We start from the raw sequence: 26,857 nt of genomic DNA on the forward strand, positions 1-26,857 counted from the left end.
AATAAACGTCCGGTATTTTTATGGTTCAGGGTTGGGTGGGAAGGGATCACAGGCCAAAGGAGTGGAAAGGAGAGACCTAAACTGAGTGAGAGTTGAGGTTCTGAAACCCACCCTGTTTCTGGCAAGGTGCCACCTCAGGCTCCATGTCCAGCTCCAGTGGGGCATACAGGGAAAGCAGCCATGCAGCCCATTTTAGGGAGCTGCAAGAGAACAAAGGGCCCCGTCTGCACCCCGGAAGTCAGTTTAATCTCCAGGATGAATATGTTTTCATTTCTCAGAAGTTCCTGTTAGAGTGTGCCAAAGCATTTTCCCCTTTACAACCCAGGCAAACAAGACAGGTTTACTTTGGGTGACCTTATTACCACCACCCAGGGCCTGCCTACCGAGTGTAAACACCAGCTTTGCACCCTCCTGGAGGCTCTGGGCAGAAGCCTGGAAAATCAAAGTGCCAGGCCTCCTGAGCAGGGAGGCCCTTCACACTCCCCCGACCCCTACGCCTGCTCCCTAGGCCCTGTCCTGGAAAGGGAACTTTGGAAGATCCTTGGAGAGGATGAAACCCTAGAGGGCATCAACACCTCGCCCATTTTATAGCTATGGAAACTGAGACCCAGCGAAGGGCAGTGGCTCTACACACACACACACACACACACACACACACACACACACAGACACACCATTCTACTCACAGCTCAGCCTGGCAGGAGCCTCTCTCTCTGCCTGATCTTCAGTGTCTGGAACAGGCAAGCTTACCTCTGTCCTCTTTCTCCTGTGCGTCATTGACTGCGTTGGGATGTCTTTACACATGAAGCTTTTGCTTCGCAGTTGGAACAGCTCCTGGAGAGCAGCAACCAGGTGTTCCTGAGCCCATCAGAGAAGGGGCTGCCATCAGTGCCTCTCGTGACCCGCAGTATTTGGGCCTGTGGAGGTGGTGTTTGCAGAGCCAACATTGGCCTCCATCCCCTAACTCCTTCAGATGTAGAGGAGGGGCCTGGGTAGGGGGTTGGGTTGTGGGACCAGGCCCAAGAACTGGGAGAGAGGGAGCAAACCCTCCTTGCTAGGTCAGAAGGCAGACTTAAGACCCAGGGAGACATCTCATTTTGTCTCCTGGAAAATCTTTAATAGACAAGGGAGAAGGGATGCGCAGCCAACCACACGCTACAGAAGACTTCAGGTGGGCACAGTTCTTTCCAGTCCTTGCACAGAATAGAGCCTGGGCTTCAGTGTGGCCACAAGTACCGGGTTTGTGTAGGGCATTGGGTTTTCACCCTCATCATCTCACTCCTGTGCCACTGCCTGTTCTTCCTAGTCCGTTCTTCCTCCTCTTTCTCTTCTACTTGCTGTTCCCTCTGCCTAGCATGCTTTTCCCTGCATTTTGCCCCATAAATGACCCCAGTTCTTGATTCAGTTCTCAGTTCACATGTGGCCTGTTCAGAGAGGCCTTCCTTACCCACAGGGTCACATCACACTATTTTATTTTTTCATAGTCCTTACCACGCTCTGAAATTATCTTCTTAACATTCTTTTTACCCATATTTTCCTCCACCCACCCACCCACCTCTGTGCAACTACATTTACTCTGGGATCTAGGTTCTTAATCACCGCTGTGTCTCCAGTGCCTGGTCTGGGAAACAGTCACAGTAGGTACTCAATAATGCTTATAGAATGTGTGAATAAATCTGCAATCATCCTCATCTCTGCTGGACTTTGCCATCCTCTTCTCTCTGGAAAGAAAATGATCACACTCCTCTGTGTGCCTGGCTCTACACTGCCTGGTCTCCCTCCTCCTCCTGCCACCCGTTTCCCCAGGATTTCTCTTGGGAGATTCCGCCTCTCAGACTCCGCAGAAGCTGCCGGAACCAGAATGTCTCCCCAGGATTATTTTCAATGGTTTCCTGGTGTGTTCACCTGGGTAAGAATAAGGAAAGAGAGGACACTCTAATCCTACTTATCTAAAACTATATAATCTTCCCCAATCACTTAAATGGTACCTGTGTCTCTAATTACAGAGCAGGCTGGGAGGAACACAGGCACAATTTCCAGCCAACCTCAGGCAGGGGGCCACTTTTGCTCCTCCTGGGGGCCTGCAGGGACTCCAGCTCAGTAGCCAGGACTCCAGACACCTGCTGCTGGAGCTCACTCACGACAGCCTGGCCTGTTCACCCAGCCAGAGATCCCTCCCCTCCCCCTGAGAAGTATCAGCCACATCCCAGTGTTTGAATGGTCCCCATTTGGCCAGATATGACACATTTGGGGAAGACACCATGGTCCCAGCACCTTAATTCTACCCGCCACTGTTGTGAAAGTGAATTGATTTCTTTTTGGCCCAGCCTTACTTCTCGGAGGTGCATGGCTGGTGAACTGGTCCCCAGAGTATGGGTTATAATCCGACTTCTCAAGAACAAATTCTCCAGGAGGCCTTGGAGCTAATGGTCATGTGACAGCCTGGAAGGTCAGAACTTCACTCTCCAGAACTATGTCAACTAGATCATAAGGTGGGGAAAAGCCACGTGCCTGCCCGCCTGCCAGGCAAGCAAACAACTGCTGTCTCAGCCTTGGTATGAGCCCTTCTCCCACCTGGCGCTGAGAGCAATTTTGGTGACATCCATGGCTTAGCTGCAATGACATCTCTACTTCTTAAAGGCCTTTTGGTTCCTGAGCTAATTAAATGTCCCAGACAGGGAGGACACACTTAATCTTATTAATGACTTCTGGTCAGGAAACAGTGTGCCCAGCCCTCTGAGGGAGTGCCTTTCTGAACCACCTCCATTTGTTCAGGTGCTTGGCGATTGTTATCAGCCCTTTTGAGAGATTAAGTTTGTACCCAGGAGCAAGTCACTTAGGTAATGGATCCCGGGGCCCCGGGAGTGTCTGGTGACTGTGGAGTGTGCAGCCAGCCAGCACCTTGGCTCATTCAGATTCCAGAACCGCTGTTTTCCAACTTCTTCCTCTTCAGAACCATTGAGGGATGGGGAGGGACTTGACTATCAAGGAGAAGAGGGGTACTCTCCTATCTCTGGCTGTTCACCCAGCCCTTTCACACACAGGGAAGCTGGGGACAGTCCTTGCCCTGAGCAGTCTCACAGCTCAGTGGGGTCACAGACACAAACAACGTGAGCAAACAAAGACAATACCACATTAGACTGGAAACAGCAGAGGTGAGCACATGATACCCTGTGGGTGTATACCATTGGTAACTGCCCCAGCCTGGGGATTCAGAGAAGGCTTCCTGGAGGAAGACACATGTGAGATGAGAAATGAGAGTTACAAGCTGAAAATCAGCCAGGTGTGCTGGCTCACACCTGTGATCCCAGCACTTTGGGCGGCCAAGTTGGGCGGATCACCTGAGGTCAGGAGTTCGAGACCCGCCTGGCCAACATGGTGAAACCCTGTCCCTACTAAAAATACAAAAATTAGCTGGATGTGGTGGGGCGCGCCTGTAATTCCAGGTACCCGGGAGGCTGAGGCAGAAGAATCGCTTGAACATGGGAGGCAGAGGTTGCAGTGAACCGAGATCACATCATTGCCCTCCAGCCTGGGCAAAAAGTGCGAAACTCCATATCAAAAAATAATAATAATAATAAATAAATAAATAAAATTTTTAAAAAGCTGAAAATCTCCCCTGTTGAGGGGAGATCTGTTGAGGCGACTGTGAAATGGAATTCCCTGACTGGGTTTGGTGCAGGTTTTAGCATAAGGCTGGAAGGATGGAAATAGCTTCCTCATCAATTTATGGGACAGTGGTTGGTGAAACCTTAACAAAATGCCAATGTTCCAGGAACACTGTTATCGGTTCCAGGACTATTGTTGCTTTAAGCCCCCACCTTGAGCATTCAGAGAAGACAGATGACTAAGGAAGACGAAGTTGCAGATGTCTCTTTAAAAAATGAGAGCGGATTCCTTGAGCCACGCCCTCTTCTCATTAATATTAAATTATTGTGAATATTGATGTGGGGGCGTGGCGCCTTGGCCAGCTGGGCTAGCCAGCTAGGGGTTCCCGGTTTCACAGAGAGGAAAGTGACAGAAGCGTTGCGGAGGGAGAAGCAGAGACAGCGGAGAGGCCGGCAACCACCCAGTCTCGGGGGAGCGCTTAGCTCCCCCGTCCCGGCTCCCACCCTGTCCGGGGGGCTCCTCAAGCCCTCAGCCCCACCCCCGGGCTCCCCATGGAAGCCAGCTGTGCCCCAGGAGGAGCAGGAGGAGGTGGAGTCGGCTGAATGCCCACAGTGCGCCCGGGGCCCCTGAGCCCATCCCGCTCCTAGCCGCTGCCCTAAGGCCCCCGCGCCCCCCGCGCCCCCCACCCGGGGCCGCGCCGCCTCCGTCTGCCCCTCCCCCGGGGCTTCGCCCCGGACCTGCCCCCCGCCCGCTTGCCAGCGCTCAGGCAGGAGCTCTGGACTGGGCGCGCCGCCGCCCTGGAGTGAGGGAAGCCCAGTCGAAGGGGGTCCCGGGAGCCGGCCGCGATGGACGCCGTCTTGGAACCATTCCCGGCCGACAGGCTGTTCCCCGGATCCAGCTTCCTGGACTTGGGGGATCTGAACGAGTCGGACTTCCTCAACAATGCGGTAAGATGAAGGGTCTCCGTTCCCGTTCCACCTCTCAGCACCCTTCTTCGCGGCGCGCCTGGGCCCCTAGAAGGACCCGACTACACATCACTGGGCAGGAGCGGGGAAAGGATTCAGCGCAGGGTCTCCCGGAGCGACATGTGTTTGGAGCTCCGAGATTTGACGAGTAGGTCCCTCGACACTTCCCTTGGACCCCCGCCTGACCTAAGCCTCGGAGCTGGTGCCAGTGCGCGCCCCTCCTGGGGGCGCAATCCTTGAACACATTGGCCTCCACCTTCTAGGGTAAGGGGCCATCGAGGTATCGGCGCCGTCCGATCCTCGGATCTGAGCTCAAGAGACGCCAATCCCGCCCTCCACCCACGTCTTCTAGCCGTCCCCAACCCACCCCAGGTTCCAGGACGAGACTAGGCGCAAAGTGGCAGCGCCCTTTCCTGCGCCTCCCTTGGGGCTTCGGTGGCTCTTAGGCTGGATCTCCGCTGGGAGGCGCACCTGGGAGCGTTCAGAGGGTCTGAGACCCGACTCCCCTCGGGGATCAGAGCCAGACCTGGGTTCTCAGCCAGGCCCGGAAACTTCAGGGTGCTACCCTGGCAGCCCCAGGGAATCAGGCCCAGAGACCCCCCCCTCTGGGAGGGACCTGAGGCTGGGGGCTGGGAGGAGGCGGTCAGGGCAACACAGGGTGATGGCTCAGGAGGATGGGAGCCCTTCTCTCCATCTGCCTCTAGATCTCTGCTCTGTCCCTCTGTTCTCACAGTCTGGCTGACTTTCTCTCTCCCTCTCCCTGTGTCTTCTTGACTAGGTCCCACTGTGAGCTTGTCTTTCTCCTCTTTCTCACTCTTCCCCTCCCTCCCTAAGGAAACGTGGCTTCTCTCTCTTCTTCCCTCCCTCCCTCTCTCAGGCTCAGCCCTAAGGCCTTGATGGGGGAGGGGCATGGGCTTAGAATGGGAGAAAATATTTAGGTTCAGAAGGGCCTGCCTAGATGAAATGTGGATTGTTTGGGGAATCTAGTGGGAGCCCCCTCTTCAGTGAACCACCAGTTGCATGTGCATGCCTGTACACACCACACACACGCACACACACACACACCCTGTGATCAAGCACTTGAGACTCTTTACCTGCTGATCTCTACCTCCCAGGACCAAGATAAACTTGGCCAGGCAAGAGCCAAGTCCGTAGAGGACTTGAGCATCTTGGACTTCCACCTAAACTGTCCCAGGCCACTAGATTGACAGTGAGGAGCCAGGCCAAGGGACAGGAGCCAGAGTCAAAGAGGCATGGAGACTGAGGTCTCCCTGTTCTCCATTAAGCAGCACATCCTGGTCACCCTGCGCTCTGAGGAAGGCCCCTTGTCCCAGGCAGAGAGAGCATAATTCATCAGATGGAACAAGGGTACAAGGGGAGAGGGCTTGCATTGACAGCAAAGAGACTTGGTTTCTAGTCCTGGCTCTGCTTCCCCTGTGAGCTTGGCCCATACCACTGGATCTCCTCCTTGGGCCTCAGTTTCTTTGTCTGTAAAATGGGGGAGATGTTGGATCAGGTCTTCCTACAGATGGTTCTGGCACAGATCCCAGGAATAAAGCAGCAGGGATCAGGGGATCCACACCTTCTCTTGAGGTTGGTAAAAGACACTAGTCAGAAGGAAAGAGGTTTATCAGAGCTCAGACCCTTGAAGTCAAGGGGGGCAGTAGAGCCCCGCGGTAAGCTTCCCTAGGCCCTTGGAAGCTCTGAGTTGGGCTTTCTTCTGAATGAACTCAGCCGCCCGCAGCCTCTTCCTGCTGCTCCATTCAGCCCTGCGTCCCCAGCTGCTCATCTGGGCCTTGGTCCAGCACAGGAAAGGAGGCACGACCAGACAGTGGGATCCAGCACTGGGACACTGGGGAGGAAAAGCCCTGTTGGGGAGGCTCCTGATCTTGCACCTGGGCAGGGCCAGGAGAGGCAGCAGGAGAAGATGGGGTGCCTAAAGAAACAGAGAAAGGACTCTTGGGCTGGGAATCAAGAGATTTAATTCTGTCTGTGTTTCTGCCACCAGCCAGCAGGAGAATTCAGAAAAGTGACTTTATTTATTTATTTATTTATTTATTTATTTATTTATTTATTTTATTTATTTTTGAGATGGAGTCTTGCTCTGTCGCCCAGGCTGGAGTGCAGTGGCGAGATCTTGGCTCACTGCAAACTCCGCCTCCCGGGTTCACGCCATTCTCCTGCCTCAGCCTCTCAAGTAGCTGGGACTACAGGTGCCCGCCACCATGCCCGGCTAATTTTTTTTGTATTTTTAGTAAAGACGGGGTTTCACCGTGTTAGCCAGTCTCGATCTCCTGACCTCATGATCTCCTGACCTCATGATCCACCCGCCTCAGCCTCCCAAAGTGCCAGGATTACAGGCTTGAGCCACCGCGCCCGGCCAAAAGTGACTTCTTCTTCTGGGCGTTGGCTTCCTCATCTGAAAAATGGGAATATTAGAACCATAGCATTACTGTAGGCATTTCGAGAGAAAATTAAGGTGAAGGTTAATGTAGCACAATGCCTGGCATGAAACGTTCATCGCTGGTTTGATCCACAGAGACTGGATGGGGGTGACAGTGAGAATTGCTCAGCTAGGAGTTGCTGTGTGAACATAGCAAGTCATTTTCCTTTTCTGGGGCCTCCATCTCCATATCCGAGGTCCCTTCCAGCTGAGATCCCACACCAACCCTTCCCCCAACTTCTTCATTCTGGATGAGGATAGGAAAATATTTCCAGGGTTAAGGATGGGTAGGGATGGTGTCTGTGTGCCTCTCGGTCTGGAAAATAGAGAGCAGAATATTCACTATCCTCCTTAAAAATCCAGATACAGGCCATAAATCATGCAGAAATTGTGTGTGCTCTGTTGCTCTGTGCAAAATGCAAAATGTATGCTCACCCTGAAAACAACTATGCAAGAAATACGCATGCACTTGGACAGACAGGAGAGGGAGTACACAAAGTCAAGACAAGTGTGTTTGGAGGTGGCTGGACTGCTTTATTTTTCTTTCTATGAGGATACCTTCATGTTACTGCAATTCTCGTTATGTGAATCTCAGAGATCCTCAGAAGGGGGCTGCCCTTCCTGTCCCATGTTGGGGCATCTCCTCTCTGCCCCTCCCGCTCTCCCATGGTTTCTGATGTGGCCACCCTGGAGCCACTGTACTCTGTGGTCCTTCAGCCCCTTGGCCCATACGAGAGAGAAGGTCTGGGCTCCAAGAACTGGGATAAAGGACCAAAGGGAGAGCAGGTCGTTTCTCCAGATGGAAACACTAGGTCTGTGTGCTGTCCCCTCCTTCCTCTGGCTAAGAGGAAGGGATGTCTGGCTTCTCTGGAGGGAACTGGCTTGGGATCCCAGAGAAGCCCCAGCTGGGAGGGTGTGGGGAGGAGAAGAAGGAGGAAGAAGAGGTCTGTTTTCTCAGAGGGGAGTAGCAGGAAGCTGCAAGGATGTTTGCCCAGCACACCCGTTCACTCCCTGCAGCTGGGGAGGCCAGGTGTGGGAGTGACGGGGACCCGGGGACCAGCCCAGCATGGGGGGAGGCGGTGGGGGCTAAGGCTGATAGCTACTCCCCAGACCCCTGGCCTGGCTTCTCTTGAGCTAACTGGGAAGCAGAGAGGCATCCCCACCCCCAGCCTTTGGGAGATTTAGGGAGATTAGAGAAGTATGTGTGTTTGGGTGTTCCTATGTCTGTGGGTGGCCCTTTAACAGTCCTTAAAAGGGGAGATGTATGTGTGTTTCCATTTAAGTTCTCACCAACAGGAAAGAGGACAGAAGTGCTAAGGCACTCTGGTCTCAAGAGTGGAATCTGCTAGAAAAGATCTAATGAAAAACCTACTGCAGGAGCCCAAATCTCAGGTTGCCTATTCAAAAAGGAGACCTCTGATACCTACTCCTCCATCAAAACATTAAGTTCGTCTTGAGCAGAGGTTTGGTTTGGGTTTTGCTTCCCCCAGTGTTGAGGGAACAGTTCCTTGAGTCAGGGGCTTGGTCTGTCTTGTTCACTGCTATATCCCAGTGCCTAGCAACCAACTGTTGCTGAATGAATAAATGGATGGATGGATGGATGGAGAAAAAGGGGCTCAAGCCAGACCCCACATTCTTAGAGAAGAGGGAAAAGTGTCCTTAACCCATCTATTTGTAGCCATCTAGGTCCTGCAGAGCCCGCACTGTCTCTGGGGTCCAGGAAGGGCTCTCTATGGTTTTCAATGTATTCTCATTACCTTGAGCCATCCCCATACTGTGGCACAGGCCTCTGAAGCCCCTGGTCTAGAATAATCTACAGTTGGTTGACCCACAGGGGATTTGAACTTGTGGCTCAGGTCTCACCCTTGAGCACCGGCTCTAATGCTTCCGTCTTCCCCAGTTTCTTCTTCAGGTTGCTCTAGGACTCCTGGATCCATACTCACCCAATTTAAGACTAAGCCTTTTCCAGCCCTGCCTCAGGGCCCTCGCACATGCTGTTCCTGCCATCTGGACTGCTTTTCCCCTAGTCTCTCCATGTCAGCCTTCTGATCCCAGCTCAAATGTCACCTCCTTCAGAAAGGCTCCCTGAACACCTAAAAAGGGACCCCCCTATTCTTTTCTATTTTAGTCTTTTGATTTCTTCTAGCCCTTAACCCAGTTTGCAATTATTTTAATGGCTTATTGTATATTTCCTCCATGAGAAAGTAAGTTCCATAAGAGGAGAGTCCATATCAGTTTTGTGCATTGACATAAACCTAGCACAGTCACATGGGACAAAATAGATGCTCAATATAGTAAAACTCTACAATAATGCAATAAATATACCCAGTCAAAAATTTCCAGTTATGTTCATTTGCAGTGGCTCACGCCTGTAATCTCAATGATTTGGGAGGCCAAGGTAGGAGGATTGCTTGAGCCCAGGAGTTCAAGACCAGTCTGGGCAACATAGGGAGACCTCATCTCTACAAAAAATTTTTAAAAATTAGTCAGGCATGGTGGCATATGCCTATGGTCCCAGCTGCTCGGGAGGCTGAGGAGGGAGGATCACATGGGCTAGGGAGGTTGGGACTACAGTGAGGCCTGATGGCATCACTGCACTCCAGCCTGGGCAACAGAGCCAGACCCTGTCTCTAAAAGTAATAATAATAATACAAATTTAAAAATAAATTTTCCAATTACATAAAATGTGGAGTTATATTTTTGTAGAATTAACGAAAAACAGTATTTTTCAGATGGTCTGTACTATCACAAAAAGCAGGAAAGTAAAAATTGTGACACCTTACTGCACAAAGCAGACCAAAGAGAGAGAGTCCCACAGGAGAATGAGGCATCACTTTTTTTTTTTTACCAGCCCCACAAATAATGGAGTTTTGCTCACTTTTACTTGAGAAGGGGCCTGAGCATAGAACAGAAGTCAAGTTTGGGTCACATTGTAGAGAACTTTGCTCTATTTCAAGGACTTACTATATTTGTAGAGAAAATTACTTTAGGCTGGGGCAATCCTAGTAAGGGAAGGGAAAAATTGTTTTAAAAAAATCCCCGGCTGGATGTGGTGGCTCACACCTGCAATTCCAGCACTTTGGGAGGTGGAGGCAGGGGGATCACTTGAGGCCAAGAGTTTCAGACCAGGCTGGGCAACACAGAAAGACTCCATCTCTACAAAAAATGAAAAATAAATAATTATCCAGGCATGGTGGCACATACCTGAAGTCCTGGCTGCTTGGGAGACTGGCGTGGGAGGATCACTTGAGCCCAGGAGTTCAAGGCTGCAGTGAGCTATTATCATGCCACTGCACTCCAGCCTGGGCAACAGAGCAAGACCCAAAAAATCAGATCTAAGTGTTCAAGAGGTGTACTTATGTTTCCTGAAGGGGTCCTGGGGTTTTCAGGATCCTGGAATGGCCAGCTCTTAGGGTGGTGGGGATGGGGGGTCCCATAGAAGTGCTGTCTGCCCCCCAACAGGTTGTGAGGTCCCTCTGGCTTCCCTGGACCAGCCGGGAATTCATTTGCTTATTTATTAATACACATGTCCATTCCTTCAGCAACTGGGCACTGAAGGAACATCTATGCTGGTGCCAGGGTAGCCTGGATGAAGAAAACACACTTGACCCTCCAGTCAATCACAGACGAATGAGCGAGAAAGAGAGCGAAATAGGCAGTATCAATACCATGGTGGATGCCATGATGGAGCAGAGCATGGCAAGAGGCTGAGCCAGACTACAGGTCATGAAAGCTTTCTCAGAAGGTGATCTCTGCACATGCTGCCCCAATTTCCCTCATCTTTAGTGGCAAAGGACTTATTAGAAGGCATTTCTGGCCAGGCATGGTGGCTCACGCCTGTAATCCCAACACTTTGGGAGGTCGAGGCAGGTGGATCACCTGAGTGCAGGAGTTTGAGACCAGCCTGACTAACATGGTGAAACCCCGTCTCTACTAAAAATACAAAAAAAATTAGCCAGGTGTGGTGGCAGGTGCCTGTAATCCCAGCTACTTGGGAGGCTGAGGCAGGAGAATAGCTTGAACCCAGGAGGCAGAGATTGCAGTGAGCCAAGATCGCACCATTGCACTCCAGCCTAGGCAATAAGGGCAAAACTTTGTCTCAGAAAAAAAAAAAAGCCATTTCCACAGGGACTGGTGCTGTGTTCCTTTTACTGAACACATATAGGTATTATTATCCATTGTGCAGATAAGAAAACTAAGAGAGGGGAATATATTAAGTCCACTCAAGGGCAGGAGTCCTACAGAGAGAGTCAAAGAGGGGAGCAAGAAGAAGCTACAAGCAAGTTCTCTTGTTGTTCTGGTTTGAGCTTTGTCCTCTAGAGCAAGGAAAATTCAGGATCTTTGATATCAGAGGGTCCCTGCCTTCATCCTCACCCACTCCTATCCTTAGGGCACCTTGGATGCCTAAGCTTTATGGGCAAAGCCAGATCCCCTGGACAAGCTCTCACATCCCATTTCACACCCTATCCTCAGATTCACCCCAGGAGGCTGTTCCCCAGCCCTTCTGGGGACTTGGACCTTTGCTCTCTGCAACTCCCAGGACTCCTCAGGAGACTCTGTTTCTGTCTGCCCTGGCCTGGCCTGGCCTGGCTGCTGCACCAGGAGAGGGGAGCATAAAGGACATCCCTGTTTTGTGTCTTCTCCCTATACCATGTTCCTCATGTGAGTCCTGGTACCAAGGCCCTCCTGGAGCATCTCTCTCTGGGACCTGGCTTGCCCTTGAACCTCCCTCAAGAAACCAGCTGCAGATGCTGTAGAACAGCCTGTTCCTCTGGAAGTCTCAGCACTCCTGGGGGCAGGATAGAGGAGGAAGATTTGGGTGGAGTTAAGTCAAGACCATGAGCATTGCTCTGGCTGGAACTCTGTGTAACCCTCTTGAGCAGCCCTGGGGAAGCCAGACTGAATGGCAGGACCCTGGACCAGGATTGGGGAATGTGTGGGGGTGGGATTGTCTGGTTCAGGAGAAGCTGGGAGAGGCAGGAAATGCCCCAGGACTCTGACCCTCAGAGGAAATATGTCAAAGGTATTGATTTCCTTGGAATGTCAAAGATCTTGATCTCCACCTCCTGGACACACCATATTGTCTACAAGGCCAGTTTGATAGCTGGAGCAACCATGGGCTTCCCTGCTGCCGGGTTCAGTGTGCCTCCTCCCCCAACTCCTCTGGGACAGAGCCTTCCCTGCCGCTTCCTTGGCCTTTGGCTCATGGCCCAGAAGCCACTTCACCCATCAGAGAGAGGCTGACACATCTGGGCTGGGATGTGTGGTCCGACATAACAGCTGGACAGCAGCAGCCACTGGTCCCTCCTCCCCTTCCAAAAGAATAACAAAAATGAAAGTAACGATGGAGTGAGGCAGGCTCTTCAGGCCTTCATGGAGAGCCAGGAGGCGGGTTTCAGGCAGTGATTGAGGGGGGCTCGCTTTGGAGGCAGACAGGTCTGCGCCCTTGCCCATGGGTTCCTTCCTCATGGAATACCCTCACCCCTCTTCACCTCATTTCCCTCACTTGCTGTGTGACCTTAGGCAAATCACTTTCCCTTTCTGGGCCTTGCCCTCCTCATTTCTGAACTAAACTGAGGGTTCCCTGAGAGCAGGGTGTGTCAGTCAATTATTTTTGGCTATTCTCTAGGTACAGCTATAATGACTGAGTGCTCAGGAAATGTTTATTTATTGGATGGATGGAAGGAAGGCAGGATGGAGTAGGGTGGGGACGATAGAGGAATGAATAGGTGGGTGAATAGATAGTAAAAGAAAGGACACTTCTACATTTCCAGCTTTGATGGTCCTCTTTTTTAAAGTAGATTGATTGATTCATTCATTCATTCAATTACTCAAATCGTGAATCTTAGCATAAATGCCATCTCTCCCTTTCACTTTATCATCATGGTCTTTTCTATTATGATATATTGTGCAATGGAAGAATATACAGAATGTATATCTATCAGTTATAAAGTATAATAAAATGAATACATGAAAACTTACCCAGCTTAAGAATCAGACTCAGGGCCAGGCATGGTGACTGATGCATGTAATCCCAGCACTTTGGGAGGCTGAGGCGGGTCAAGAGTTTGAGACCAGCCTGGCCAACATGGCGAAACCCCATCTCTACTAAAAATACAAAAATTGGCCAGGTGCGGTGGCTCATGCCTGTAATCCCAGCACTTTGGGAGGCCAAGGTGGGCAGATCACCTGAGGTCGGGAGTTCGAGACTAACCTGACCAACATGGAGAAACCCTGTCTCTACTAAGAATACAAAATTAGCTGGGCATGGTGGCACATGCCTGTAATCCCAGCTACTAAGGAGGCTGAGGCAGGAGAATTGCTTGAACCTGGGAGGGGGAGGTTGTGGTGAGCCGAGATCGCACCATTGCACTCCATCCTGGGCAACAAGAGTGAAACTCAGTCTCAAAAATAAAAAATAACAAAAAGAATAAAAATAAAATACAAAAATAAAAAATACAAAAATTAGCCAGGCATGGTGGTGGGAGCCTATAATCCCAGCTACTCAGGAGACTGAGGCAGAAGAACTGCTTGAACCCAGGAGGTAGAGGTTGCAGTGAGCCAAGATTGCACCACTGCACTCCAGTCTGGGCAATAGAACAAGACTCTGTCTCAAAAAAAAAAAGAAAGAAAAGAAAAGAAAAGAGACTCAGTTCTGAATATCTTGGTCTCTCAAAGCTGCATGAGTTTGGGACAGAGGTGAGCTGTAGATTCTGAATCCACCCCACTCTGGGGAGATTTTAAACAGGAAAGTCCCAAGACCAGGTGCATACTCCCAGGCTCAACCTGTGCAGATAGCAGGTCCGCAGGTCAGACGGCAGATGATGGGGCAAGTGCTGGGGAGGTGATCCTTGCTTGAGGTGGGACATCTGCACCACTGCTTAGACCTGGGGGCTCCCTCTTGTCACCTGTGTGAGCTTGGGCAGGTGCTTTAACCTCTCCAGGCTTATTTCCCTCATCCAAAAGTAGGGTTCATGGTAAAACATAGGGTTCTTAAGAGAATTCCATCAGAAATTCTTGTAGAGGGCCTGGTACACCATAAACCCTCTATAAACAATAGTTGCCACTGCTGTTTTTATTCTTTTGGCTTTTAAATTTTTTTTTTTTTTTTTTTTTTTTTGAGGCAGGGTCTCACTCTGTTGCCCAGGCTGGAGTATAGTGGCATAAACACAGCTCACTGCAGCCTCAACCTCCCAGACTCAAGTGATCCTCCCACCTCAGCCCCCCAAGTAGCTGGGACTACAGGCACATGCCACCATGCCTGGCTAATTTTTTGTATTTTTTGTAAAGATGGTTTTCTGCCATGTTGCCCAGGCTAGTCTCAAACTCCTGAGCTCAAGCGATCCTCCCTCCTTGGCTCCCAAAGGGCTAAGATTACAGGCATGAGTTGCCACATCTGGACAATTTTTAATTTTTGTGGGTACATAGTAGGTTAGATACTTGTGGGGTACATGAGATATTTTGGTACAGGCATGTAATACACAATAGTCACATCATAGGCTGGGCACGGTGGCTCACGCCTGTAATCCCAGCACTTTGGGAGGCCGAGGTGGACGGATCACAAGGTCAGGAGTTCAAAAAAAAAAAAAAAAATCATGTAATGGAGAGTGGGGTATCCATCCCCTCAGGCATTTATCCTTTGTGTTACAAACAATCCAATTATACTCTTTGTTTTTTTAATTTTATTTATTTATTTATTCATTTATTTTTGAGATGGAGTCTCACTCTGTTGCCCAGGCTGGAGTGCAGTGGCACGACCTCCACTCATGGCAGCCTCCAGGGCCTCCCAGGTTCAAGCGATTCTCTGCCTCAGTCTCCCGAGTAGCTGGGATTACAGGCATGCGCCATGACACCCGGCTAATTTTTGTATTTTTAGCAGAGACGGGGTTTTGTTATGTTGGCCAGGCTGGTCTCAAACTTCTGGCCTCAAGTGATCCGCCCGCCTCAGCCTCCCAAAGTGCTGGGATTACAGGTGTGAGCCACTGCACCCGGCCCTCTTAGTTATTTTAAAATTTAATTATGATTGACTATGGTCCCCCTCGCTGTTTTTATTCTGATTGTTGCTGTCATTGCCTAAAAGGAAGGCCCACAGCATTTGACAGCCCTTTCAGGAATATCCCACCTTGTCCAGCCCTGCAGAGCCCTGATGACAGGGATTTTATTTTTCTATCTATCTCAACTCTCTGGAGATGGGAGGCTCTTTGGATAAGGCCAAAAAGCCCCAGGCCCCTTCTCAGGACTCTTTCTGGGCAGCAGGAGAGGGATGGCCAGGAAAGGAGCAAAACCAGATCCCCAGGATGAACCCAGTGTGTGGAGTGGGGGCCCATATTTTGTATCTGGCCCTGGACTAGGTGCTGCAATGGGGCAGCAGGATCATTCCTTCAAAGCAACCAGTGTTGTTGTGGGTGCTTTAGAACACGGGCTCTGCGATCAGAGCTTGGGTTCAAATCCCCGCTTGACCACTTGCTTACTGAATGAACTTGGGCAAGCTACTTAACTACTCTGAGCCTCAGTGTCTCATCCATAAAGTGAGGGTACTAAGAAGACCCACTTTATCCTCTGAAACTTAAATGAGCTACTACATGCAGGGAGTTAGAGCAGTGCCTGGTACATAAATATTCACTGTTATTATATTATGATCATTACTATTAGGCAGAGTATAAGTTGGGCCCTATTTGAGGCTCTGCAGAGGGTTCAAGGATGAAATCTGGCCGGGTGCGGTGGCTCACGCCTGTAATCTCAGCACTTTGGGAAGCTGAGGCAGGTGAATCACTTGAGGTCAGGGGTTCGAGACGAACCTGGACAACACAGTGAAACCCCATCTCTACCAAAAAATACAAAAATTAGCCGGACATGGTGGTCTGTTCCTGTAATCCCAGTTACTTGAGAGGCTAAGGCAGGAGAAGTACTTGAACCCAGGAGGCAGAGGTTGCAATGAGCCAAGATCGTACCACTGTACTCCAGCCTAGGCAACAGAGTGAGACCTCGTCTCCAAAAAACAAAAAAAATGAAACCTGTCTTTGATCCTACCCTAAAGAAGGGTGACGTTTAGAAGGATAGCTGGATCCCATTGTGTGTAATTAGAGTTCAGGGCATGATATCAACCAATGACCGAACAGTCTGTAAGTGCTATGGTAGAACAGAGAGGGAGATGACTCTTCGAGGTTGGTGATCAGGGAAGGCTTCTTGGAGGAAGCAGCATTTGAGTTGCCCCTTAAAGGATAGGAAGAGTTAGAATGAGGAGATAAAGAACAAAACACTGCAGGCACCAGGAGAGGTATAAGCAAAGGTCCCACAGCCATGGGGACCACAGCAGGTTTAAGGAGCTGGGAGTGGTCCATCCAACTAGGCTAGAGAGAAGAGAAGATGAGGGGGCTCCAGCTCTAGTAGTAAGCTGGGATCAGTTTCTGACAGTCCTTGAGTATCACGCTGGGGAGCTGGGAGTTTTTCAGCAGGCAGGAGGGAGTCAATGATAGTTCTGGGTTGTACCAGGTGATGGTCACCAGCTCCTCTGAATGGTCTCAGTGCTTGGGGCCCTGCAGTCCATCAGGGGAATCTCAGCTTGACAGCCTGTCTGGGTGATCAGGGACTCTCCCCCAGGGGGAACAGAATTGTGGGCCCTCTCTGAGCCCAGGGCAGCTCAGGGCAGCAGCTGACTCCAGGTCTCTTCTCTCCTCTGACTTCTACCCTGTGCCCTGATGTGACTCTCACACTGGGCCAGGAGTACCAGTTCCCTTCTGGCTCCTTCATCCCCAGCACTGAGAGCCAGGCTGGCCTGGGGAGGCCCAAGGCAACTCCGCCCTTGCAGAGGGACAGGCTGTTCCTCTTCGGGGCTGAGAGCTCCAGCCTGAACCATGTCCTGGCTCCTGGCCCAACACCAGGACCCTAACAAGGTTCCCCCATCCCGTCCAATGCTCCAGGACCTTCCACCATCAGACAAAGCATGTCCCTATGAACCCCAGGGGCTTAGAAGGGTCTGAACCCTCCTGAGCCCAGCCCAGCCTGGCACACTAGCTCCTTGACCCTCCCACCCATTGGCTGGGACAAGATGCCCAGAGCCCCACTCACCATCCTTCCAGCCCTGCCCTCTGCCGCCCCAAGGCCTTCACCCCTTTCTCTCCAGGGCTGCAAATCAGTTCCACATTTGGGATCTGGCATGCACTATCTGCTCAGAACTCTCTCCTCCCAGTTAGCTCCCATCTCCCTCCACCCCACAAGTTCAGTCCCTGGGGTCTGCGGGAGGGGAAGGGCTCCTGCCTCTGACAATCCCTTCAGAGGACTGAGAGGGAGCCTGACTGTGGCACCGTGCCAGAGGGACAGTGGACAGGAGGCCTCCCAGGGAGAGATGAAAGAGGAGGAGCCGAGGGGGTGGGCGGAGGCAAAGCTAGAGCAAGCAAGGGGACGAGGGGTTGGGGGTGGGGAGGGAAAGAAGGTGGTAGTTCCCAGCTCAGCACATTCCTGAGACATCTGGATGCACTGGAAGGGCCCCAGCTGGCCTGCATGACTGTGGCTCTAGCTTCTCTGCTCTGTGATGTCAGGACCCAGCACTCCCCACTCCCCTCAGAGTACCACTGGCCTGGGGGCCATTTGGGGCTGAGTACTGGGGTCTCACTGACCCCTGACCCTCAGCGAGCAAGAAAGAGGCCCCTGGGGCAATGGAGGAAATGCCTGCCACAGAGGTGGGCCTGGACACGGGGGTAGGAGGGAGGCACTGAAGACCCAGTGGTTTGCCCATCCGACTGACTCAAGGAAAAGTGTGCCTTTGGGCTGGTGTCAGTCCTTCTCTCCTCCTTGGTAGGGAGATAGAGACAAATGAATGACTCTGGAAACGGCTGCTTACCTTGCGCTGTGTGACCCTGGGCAAGTGTACTCCCATCCCCAGCTCTCAGTTTTCCTCATCTGTAATAATAACAGCTACATTTAATGAGAGGCTTCCTCCTATATGTCCTGCATTCTATAAAGCACTTTACAATTGTTATCTCATTTAATCCTCACAGCAACCTGGTGGGGTGGGTATGAATGTTCCCATTTTATACTCAGGACTGAGGCTCAGAGAGGTTAAGTAACTTGTCCAAAGCCTGCACAGTGTGTAGGAGAACCAGGATTAGAACCAGGTCTGTCTGACTCCCTTGCTCATAACCATTGAACTGCTTTGCCTCTGCACATAAGAGGGGGTGGACTTACTGATGCCAAAATTCCTTTCTGCTCGAAAATTGTAATGATTTCTTTTGGCCATTGCGGGGCTCTTCAAGAAGGGCAAGGGCAGGCATTAGTCACCTACTGGGTGGGGGAAAGAAGGCAGAGACAGCTGGCTTTGAAGCATCGGGTGGGTCAAGAGTCTTTGGTGGTCCCCTCCCATGGAGGCCCAGAGAGCTCCAGACCCCAGGGACTGGAGTCATTAGCCTAATCCCCAGCTGAGCCCAGGGGTCCCACACCTTCCCTGAAAGAAGAGAGTAAATGAGGAGAGAGAATAGCACTCCTTCCAAAAATAAAACCTGAGGACAACTCAGACAGGCCGGGACCGCTGAGGATGTCAGAGGCCGAATGCTGAGTACACTGAGGAGAGGGGAGGCCAAGGGAATTCCAGCCAGAGCGAGGCGGTAGGCTCCAGGCGAGGAGGGCCTTCCAGCTGGCCAGAGGCCGGGAGAGCAGCCCTGACAGGTTGGCCACTGTGTTCTGTTTATACCCTTAGGCCTGACTGGGTCTCGGCGGGGGGGACAGCAATTCCAGCACTGAGTGGAGTCTGTGCTTCCCAGGTACCTGGTCTGGCTAGGGCTTAAGAATAGAAAGGCTTGGGGAAGGAAGAACAACCTGGAGAATGGGTACAGAGGCCCCACTAGGGAGGAGCCGAGGGAAGGAGTCCAAACACATGGAAACTCTGCCTGGAGCAGAAGCAAGCTGGCATCAGAGCAAGATTCGGGACGGTCATTCCTGGCGGCTCTCTGCTGCAGAAAACAGGGCCTGAGTCCATAAGCTGTCTGACACACTCCTTCATTCACACACTTATCCAGTCGGTCAGTCACTCAGCAAACGCCTGAGCACCCACTGTGTGCTGGGACCAATGCCAGGCTTTGCAGATTCGGACAAGAATTGGACACAGCAAGACATATAGGCAATACGGCTGGATCATTTGAAGCTACATCAAGGAACTTGCACTCTATCCTAAGAGTAGAAGGAAGCCATATTCACTGATGGCTCCCTACTACCCTTAGGATAGAGTACCCTTGGGATAGAGTACAAGTTCCTCATCGATGGAGCAGAGAAATGACATAGCGACTTCTAAGTTTTAGAAGATCCTTTTTTTAGAGACAGGGTCTTGCTCTGTTGCCCTGGCTGGAGTGTAACAGTGTAATCATAGCTCACTGCAGCCTCAAACTTCTGGGCTCAAGTAATCCTCCTACCTCAGCTCCCTGAGTGACTGGGATTACCCACCACACCTGGCTAATATTTTTTAGTTTTTTGTGTGTGGAGATGGGATCTCGCTATATTGCCCAGGCTGGCCTCAAACTCCTGGCCTCAGGCAATCTTCCCACCTTGGCCTTCCAAAGTGGTAGGATTACAAGTGTGAGCCCCCTTGTCTGGCCTAGAAGATCTCTCTTGATGTAACGTGGAGGATGCTCTGGAGAGGGATCAGAGTTCGAGGCTTGGACTTACCTTCATAGTCACACCATTGGTCAGAAAGTCTTTTAAGAGCAGGAATTGGATCTTGTTCATCTCTGTATCCACAAAGCTGGGCACCCAGTAGGTGCTGGGTAAATACTGAATGAATGCATGAATGATGAATAAATGAATGTGACTATTCTCCAGAGGCCCCGGCACCAACCCTGGCACTCGGTTTCCAGTGTCCTAAGCTGTCCTGCAGGGTTCCCCTGCCTATAGACCAGCGTCTCCAGCAGCCAGATCGTAGGCTGCTGTGCCCTCGGAAGTGCCAGACAGAGCTAATCCCAGCCCTGGGCGGCGGCACTCGCTGCCATCGCTTCCTCCTGCCCAGACAGTGCCTGGTGCCCGCCCCAGGGTTGGGCCACAGCGCATGGGCCGCCTGGTGAGGAGCTGCCAGAGGCTGGCTGGGAAACTGAGGAAGCTATGGCCTGACCACAGCAAGGTTACCAGTGTCAGGAGGGGCAATGGAAGGGCCAGACTAACAGGGCTAGGGGACCGCAGAGAATACACACCCTCCCCGGGACTCTGCTCTGCCTTGAAGTAGCCTGTGGCTGGCACCAGCCTGCTAATTCCTCTTTCCTTCCTTTCTCCAGCACACACTGGCAACGAAAAGCTCAGTCCCCATGTTGGCACTTTCTTCAGTCCCAGCCCTCACTGTCCCAGCCCCATGCAAGCCTGGGGCTCCCAAATCTCCCTCATTGGTGTTCACATGACTCAGTCATCTCAGGCACTGAGTTGCTGGCTTGGCGACACCAACATTTAGTTCTGCGGTCATGTGAGATGGTGTGTGTGTGAGAGCGAGTATGCGTGACCATGTCTGTGTGATCCTGTGTCTGGGGTGACTTCGCATGTGTGTGAGCATAGGGGTGTGAATCACTGTCTGATCACATCTGATGAGTGTGTCTTGCTGAGTTTGCATTCACACCTGACAGTGTCAGCCTATGTGACTCTGTGAGGGTGTCTGTATGTGTGATAGCGCCTGTACAAGGCTGCACATGGAACCGTCTGAATGTGTCGATGGGTGTACTTTTCACTACGTGGTGTCGGAGATGTGGTGTCTCCCTGTGTACGAAGGAACCCCTCAGCCCACATCTGTGTAGCATGTGCACATGCGTGCATGCACACACACACACACAAGTATTTCTGCTTATTTGGACTTGTGCTCTGTGGTGAACAGTTCGGTAGGGGAAAATATGAAACTTCAGCAGCCGCCTTCCTTAGGCCTGTGGGGACTGGGGGCTGAGAGTGAGGTTGGAGGCTGGAACAACGTGCTCCCTTAACCCCCATACTCTGCCAGGAAGACTCTGGGAGGGACTGGCTCCAGGGACCAGGAGAACTGTTTTCTCACCATCCAGTCCCCAAAAGGCCAGGGCAGAGGAAAAAGGCCCACGTTCTGAAGACTAATTCACTTTTCTAGGCCCCTCCCAATCGCGCTTCCATACAGACACAGACTGTAACAGATGAGGAAACCGAGGCGAGGAGAGGAGACACCTGCCACTGCCCAGGTCTCAGAGCAGACCTGGGTCTTGAATTAGGGCCTCCAGAGTTTCAGTTCAGTGCATTTTCTCCTTCACAGGGTGGCTTTCGCTCTGGGAGGGCAAGGCCTGGGTCTTTTAGGACCCCCAAATACCGATGGCAATGCTTAAGGACAGGGTGGGTCTGCTGACAACGGGGGACCCAAAGGGCCCACCTCCTCTCCCTGCTCTCACTGCCCCCCTGCCCCCCAGGCACAGCAGTGACTCAGACTGAAGGCCCTTCAGCTTGAAATGGGGACAACTTTCTAGTGACCACGAGGCAAGTAACCGTCCGGGAATGTATGGGTCAGTGTGTGTTGGGGTGTGGGGGGGGGAGGTGTGTGGGTCCCAGCCTGCGGGGGGGAAAGAAAGGGGGAAATGTGAGAGGCCTCTCCTCCCATCTCTCCCTAGCTCTCACTCTCTCGGAAGGAATGTCCGGGCTCAGGATTCCCCCCCACCCCTTATCCCACAGCTCAGCCTGTACCCGCTCCGGTCTCCTCCCTCCTTTCCCCAAGCACAGACTGAACCAGCCTGGGCTGGGGGAGGGGCAGAAGTTAGGAATGGGGGTGCAGGCGCCAAGGAGCCAGGGGCCTGAGGGAAGGGGGCGCACTGAGGCTGCTTCTGGTGAGGGAGACCCTTCTCCTACACCAACCCCAGCAGGCAGCTGCGCCTCTAGAGCTTTACCCTGTCTCTGCACTGACCTTAGGGAAGGAATTTAGGGAGGGGGGAAAACAAGGCTAGAGCCGGTACGATAACTGCCCCAGGAGAGTCCCCTCTGCCGCCACCAGAGACAGAGAACCACCAAAGCGCCCCACGGTAGGGCAATTCGAGATGGAGCTGCAAGGGGATTTAAGGCCCGGCCCGCCCTTTGACTAGGGGAGGTCGGGGAGACCCTCGGTCTCCACTTACCCACGCGGGGGTGGGGGCGGGGCCATACTACTGATGAGGGGTTTAGGACACCGTGAGATGGCCAGGCCATTTGTGCTTCGGCCCCAGACGCAAAAGGGGTCCCATGCAGGCCCGAGCCAGTGCACCCTGCGCTCCCACAGCCGCGGGCCGTCGGCGCAGGCTGGGACCCTCCTCCGCGCGAGCCCTGCACTCCTCCGGTGCCCTCCACGCCGCCACGGGCGGCTGCTCGCAGCCTCCCGCCATTGGCCAGGAGCTCTGCGGCTCCCACCAATGAGCAGGAAGGATTCCGGCGAGGGGCGGCCCCGGGTGTTCCCGGGTTAACCCTTTGTGGGCCACTCCAGGACGGCGGCACCCGGATCCTTCTCTAAAATGTAAACGGCGGGCGGCTGAGGCCGGGCTCCAAGAGGGAGTGCAGCCGAGAGGAGGGGTACGCGGGTCTGCGAGCCGGAGAGCTCGGGAACCTCTCCTCCAAGAGAGGGAAGCCGGCGCCGGCTGCGCGTGGCAGCCGGAAAGGAGCTTATATTGGCACGACTATAGGAAAAAGTCTTTAACGAGGAGGGAAACAAATCATAATATTTCCTTCGCCGGCTTCCCACCCCTGTTGCCTGGAAAGGCACCCCTATGGGACGCTCACCCCCTGCAGAACTCTGTCGCCCTCAAAGCGTTGACACATGGCTCCCCTGACGTTCGTGGACTCCCGGCCACCGACCCCTTCCTCTTGCTCCCCGATTTCCATCGGACAAGCTAAACCTGAACTTTTGTGTGTGAAGTGGAGGGAGGGCTGGGTGTGGTTGCGGGTAGAGGGAACTAGGGGGCGTGCTGGAGCGGAGGAGGGCTGAGGTCTCCAGAATGGGCTTTCCAGGGATGGGGCCAAGTGGCTGCGGTGGAAAGAGTGAGAGGACCAGAAGGTCCCGCACGCGCCAGGGCAGCCGTGGACTTCACCAGCTCACTTTGCAGCCCTGGACATCACCAGCTCACTCACTGTGCGTCCTGGGTAGCTGCGTTTCCCTCTCTGGACTGGAGTTTTCTCTGCTGAGAAATAGAAGGGATGGAGCGAGGCGGGGAGCGGGGGACGGGGACCGTGGAGGAGCTTTCTCCAGTCCCTTCTGCCTCTAACTTAATGATAGAAACCAACCCTAACTGGGCCGCCATGAGAAGCCAGGCATCAGACGGAACTAGGGCCGCAGAGCTCTCTAGAGGAGTCCCTGATGGCAGTGCTCCCAGGAGGGCGAGGTGGGCCTAGGGGTGATGGGACGCGCCCACTGTCCACCCAGCACCTGAAGAAGCCCGGCGCAAAAAGGGCCTGGGCGTCGGAGTGTCCTCCACCCCCACCCCGCCTGCCCCTTGGCCGCCCTCCCCGTCCACTTGGCTCCCGCTGCTCTGGAAGCTCCATCCTGCTGGGTTTTGGCTGCTGTTTCTAGCAGGTGGGGTGGGGGCTGCTCACACAATGGGACCAGCTGAGCTCTCTAAGCAGTTTCCTGTGGGCACCCTAAAAGGGTCTCTGGGAAGAACCTGGGTCATCTGCCTGAGCCAAGGCCTTCAGGGAATCCAGCCCAGATCGGAGGAAGCATCTCTCCTCTCCCAGGCCCCAGGAAGGGGTTTGGCAAACCCTTATCGCCTGAGAAGCAGCTGCTGGAGAAATACCTTAGCGGCTGACTCACCGGCTCCCTCTGTTCACAGCCCCCTCCCACTGGGCCCAACACCAGGCCTTTGAGAGACCCTAAGGGAGAGAACTGAGGGAAGCGCCCCCAGCCGGCAGGCCCGGGCTCTGCGGAGGGTGTGGCTAGCGCAGCCCTGGCTGTGGCTGGCTGGGTGGTTGGGGGGTGGCTATACCCTGTAAATGGCCTCTGTCTGGGATCACAGTGATTCTTAGAAACTCATTCAGCTCTGACCTCCTGGTACTGCCTCACTCCAGGTATTGATGGACAATTGACATGCTGATGGCATTGCCATCTGGGTTACAAGGCCCTGTCCCTCCACCAGTATCATGAGCCAGGTGCTGGAAGCCAGCAGGTGAACAGGGTGCAAACTCTGCCTCAGGGCAATAACCGGACCGGAGAGGGTCTGCTGCAGTTGTAGAAGGGGCAGTGAGGGATGGTGGGCGCCTCCCTGCTGTATTAGCTGTATTAGCTCCCTGAGCCTCAGTTTCTCTCTCTGTCAAATGCCAATATGCATTTGTCTTGTCTCATTGGACAATTGTGAAGATTAAATGAAATGATGCATAGAAGAGCACTTTGGGTTAAAAGCACAACAGAAATGTAGGATGATGACTGATTGCTGGCAAACTGGGAAGTGGGAGAGTACCCCTGCCAATGGGGCTTCTAAGCTCATTTTGTCCTGGATTATCTCATCAGGCTTTGTTTGGAGGGGAAGGCCAAACATTCCCCTCACAACTCCCACCATTGGTCCCAAGCTCAGCTCAAGGACAGAGTTTAAGGGCTGCACTTTTCATGATGACGATAACTAACGATGATTGAGTACTCACTCCATAGCAGGCACTGTTCTGTGTTTTGTATGTACAGTATTTACTCATTTTACCCTCATACTCCTATGAGGTGAGTACTAATCTAACACAATTTTAGATCCTCATGGCAACACTATGAGGTACGAACTATTATTTTCCCCTTACGGATAAGGAAACTGAGGCACGGAGAAGTTAAGCAACTCAGCAAGTGGTGGAGCTAGGAGTCAAAAGCACATCTATGTGACTCCAGGGCTCGTGATCATCTCCTACTCCATGCGGACAGACTCATGTGGCCCTGAACCTTATGCTCATACAGAAGACTTCTCTGCTCATTACCTTCCAGATTGGGACAGGTTCCCAGTATTCCAGGCCAGAAAGGGCCAACAACTCCAGACCTTGAAGGAACCCCCCGGCACAAGCCTTTAACCACTCAGCAGGTGGGGCTCCAGGACCTAAGGCAGCCCCCCATCCCCCATCTCTTCTGACTCACCAGCAAATTCATTCATTCAATAAATAAGGAACAAACAATAGAAACATTTATTGGACAGGCACAGTGGCTTACGCCTGTAATCCTAACACTTCGGAAGGCCGACGTGGACAGATCACTTGAGGCCAGGAGTTTGAGACCAGCTTAGCCAACATGGTGAAACCCCATCTTTACTGAAAATACAAAAAATTTAGCTGGGCGTGGCGTGGCGTGGTGGTGCGCCCCTGTAGTCCCAGCTGCTTGGGAGGCTGAGGCATGCAAATCGCTTGAACCCGGGAGATGGAGGTTGCAGTGAGCCAAAATCATGCCAGTGTAATCCAGCCTGGGTGACAGAGTGAGAACCTCGCAAGCAAGACAGAAAGAGAGAGAAAGAAACATTTCTTTACACATTTATAATTCTTTTTTTTTTTTTTTTTTTTTTTGAGACGGAGTCTCGCTCTGGCGCCCAGGCTGGAGTGCAGTGGCCGGATCTCAGCTCACTGCAAGCTCCGCCTCCCGGGTTTACGCCATTCTCCTGCCTCAGCCTCCCGAGTAGCTGGGACTACAGGCACCCGCCACCTCGCCCGGCTAGTTTTTTGTATTTTTTAGTAGAGACGGGGTTTCACCATGTTAGCCAGGATGGTCTCGACATTCATAATTCTTTTTTTTTTTTTTTTTTTTTTTTTTTTTTTTTTTTTTTTTTTTTTGAGACGGAGTCTCGCTCTGTCTCCCGGGCTGAGTGCAGTGGCCGGATCTCAGCTCACTGCAAGCTCCGCCTCCTGGGTTTACGCCATTCTCCTGCCTCAGCCTCCCGAGTAGCTGGGACTACAGGCGCCCGCCACCTCGCCCGGCTAGTTTTTTGTATTTTTTAGTAGAGACGGGGTTTCACCGGGTTAGCCAGGATGGTCTTGATCTCCTGACCTCGTGATCCGCCCGTCTCGGCCTCCCAAAGTGCTGGGATTACAGGCTTGAGCCACCGCGCCCGGCCGACATTCATAATTCTTTAGAGAGAGAAAAATAACTTATAAGAACCTACTATATGTCAGCCACTGGGGTGCTTTATTAACAATAAGAGGCAATGTTTACTGAGTAATTACTATGTGCCAGGGACTGTTCTAAGGGCTGTACGTGGATTAACTTGTTTAATCCTCACGACAATCTTGGCAGGTAGGAACTATTAATATTACCAGCTGTGCAGAGGACAAAATGAAACAGAGAGGTTAACTGACCTTCCCACGATTGTGGAGACCAAGATTTTTCAGACTTTTTTGTTTCTAAGAAATATATGTTACCAAGTACACACATGTGTGAGCACGCACACACACATAACCGATTTGTTTTTAAATTGCCAGGTATTTAACTCCACTGTGTGCTGTGCACTCTGATATTTTCTACCCTTTTTTTTTTTTTTTCTGTTTTATTTTTACTTAAAATTCTGGTCGTGACCCACTAAATTGATTTCACAACCCATTAATGAGTCACCACCCACAGTTTAAACAGCACTGAGTCATAGCTGGAAGGATGGAGGCCACCATTCGAACCTAAGTAGTAGGGTTGCAGAGCCTAACCTCTCCGTATAAAGGATGACTTGGGAAAGGACAGAGACCCTGAAGTCTTGAGGACAGATGGGGACTGTGCTGCTGAGGGGACTGGAGTCTTCAAGAATCCCACCACCCTGCATCACTCTCTTCCCACATTCCAGCAAAAGATCACACAAAATTCACTAATATTGCCTTTGGAAAACAAACTTGTTGGCGTAGACACACGATTATTCTCTTACTTTGTCCTCACATCAGCCTATGAAGGAAGTAAGAAGGACTGAGAAAC

The 26,857-nt window shown here is 52.2% G+C and overlaps 1 protein-coding gene across 1 annotated transcript in view; it reads left to right on the plus strand.

Annotated features, from left to right (window-relative positions):
• The first annotated feature begins 3,980 nt into the window (after positions 1-3,980).
• The window catches only part of CREB3L1 (cAMP responsive element binding protein 3 like 1), a 45,590-nt gene continuing 22,713 nt past the window's right edge, over positions 3,981-26,857 (plus strand). The window contains exon 1 of the mRNA XM_010371056.2: positions 3,981-4,556. Coding sequence (XP_010369358.1) covers positions 4,455-4,556 — 102 coding nt within the window. The 5' untranslated portion in view covers positions 3,981-4,454. The remainder of the gene's footprint in view (positions 4,557-26,857) is intronic.

Source organism: Rhinopithecus roxellana, chromosome 15, assembly GCF_007565055.1.
Source record: "Rhinopithecus roxellana isolate Shanxi Qingling chromosome 15, ASM756505v1, whole genome shotgun sequence".
Taxonomy (NCBI): Eukaryota; Metazoa; Chordata; class Mammalia; order Primates; family Cercopithecidae; genus Rhinopithecus; species Rhinopithecus roxellana.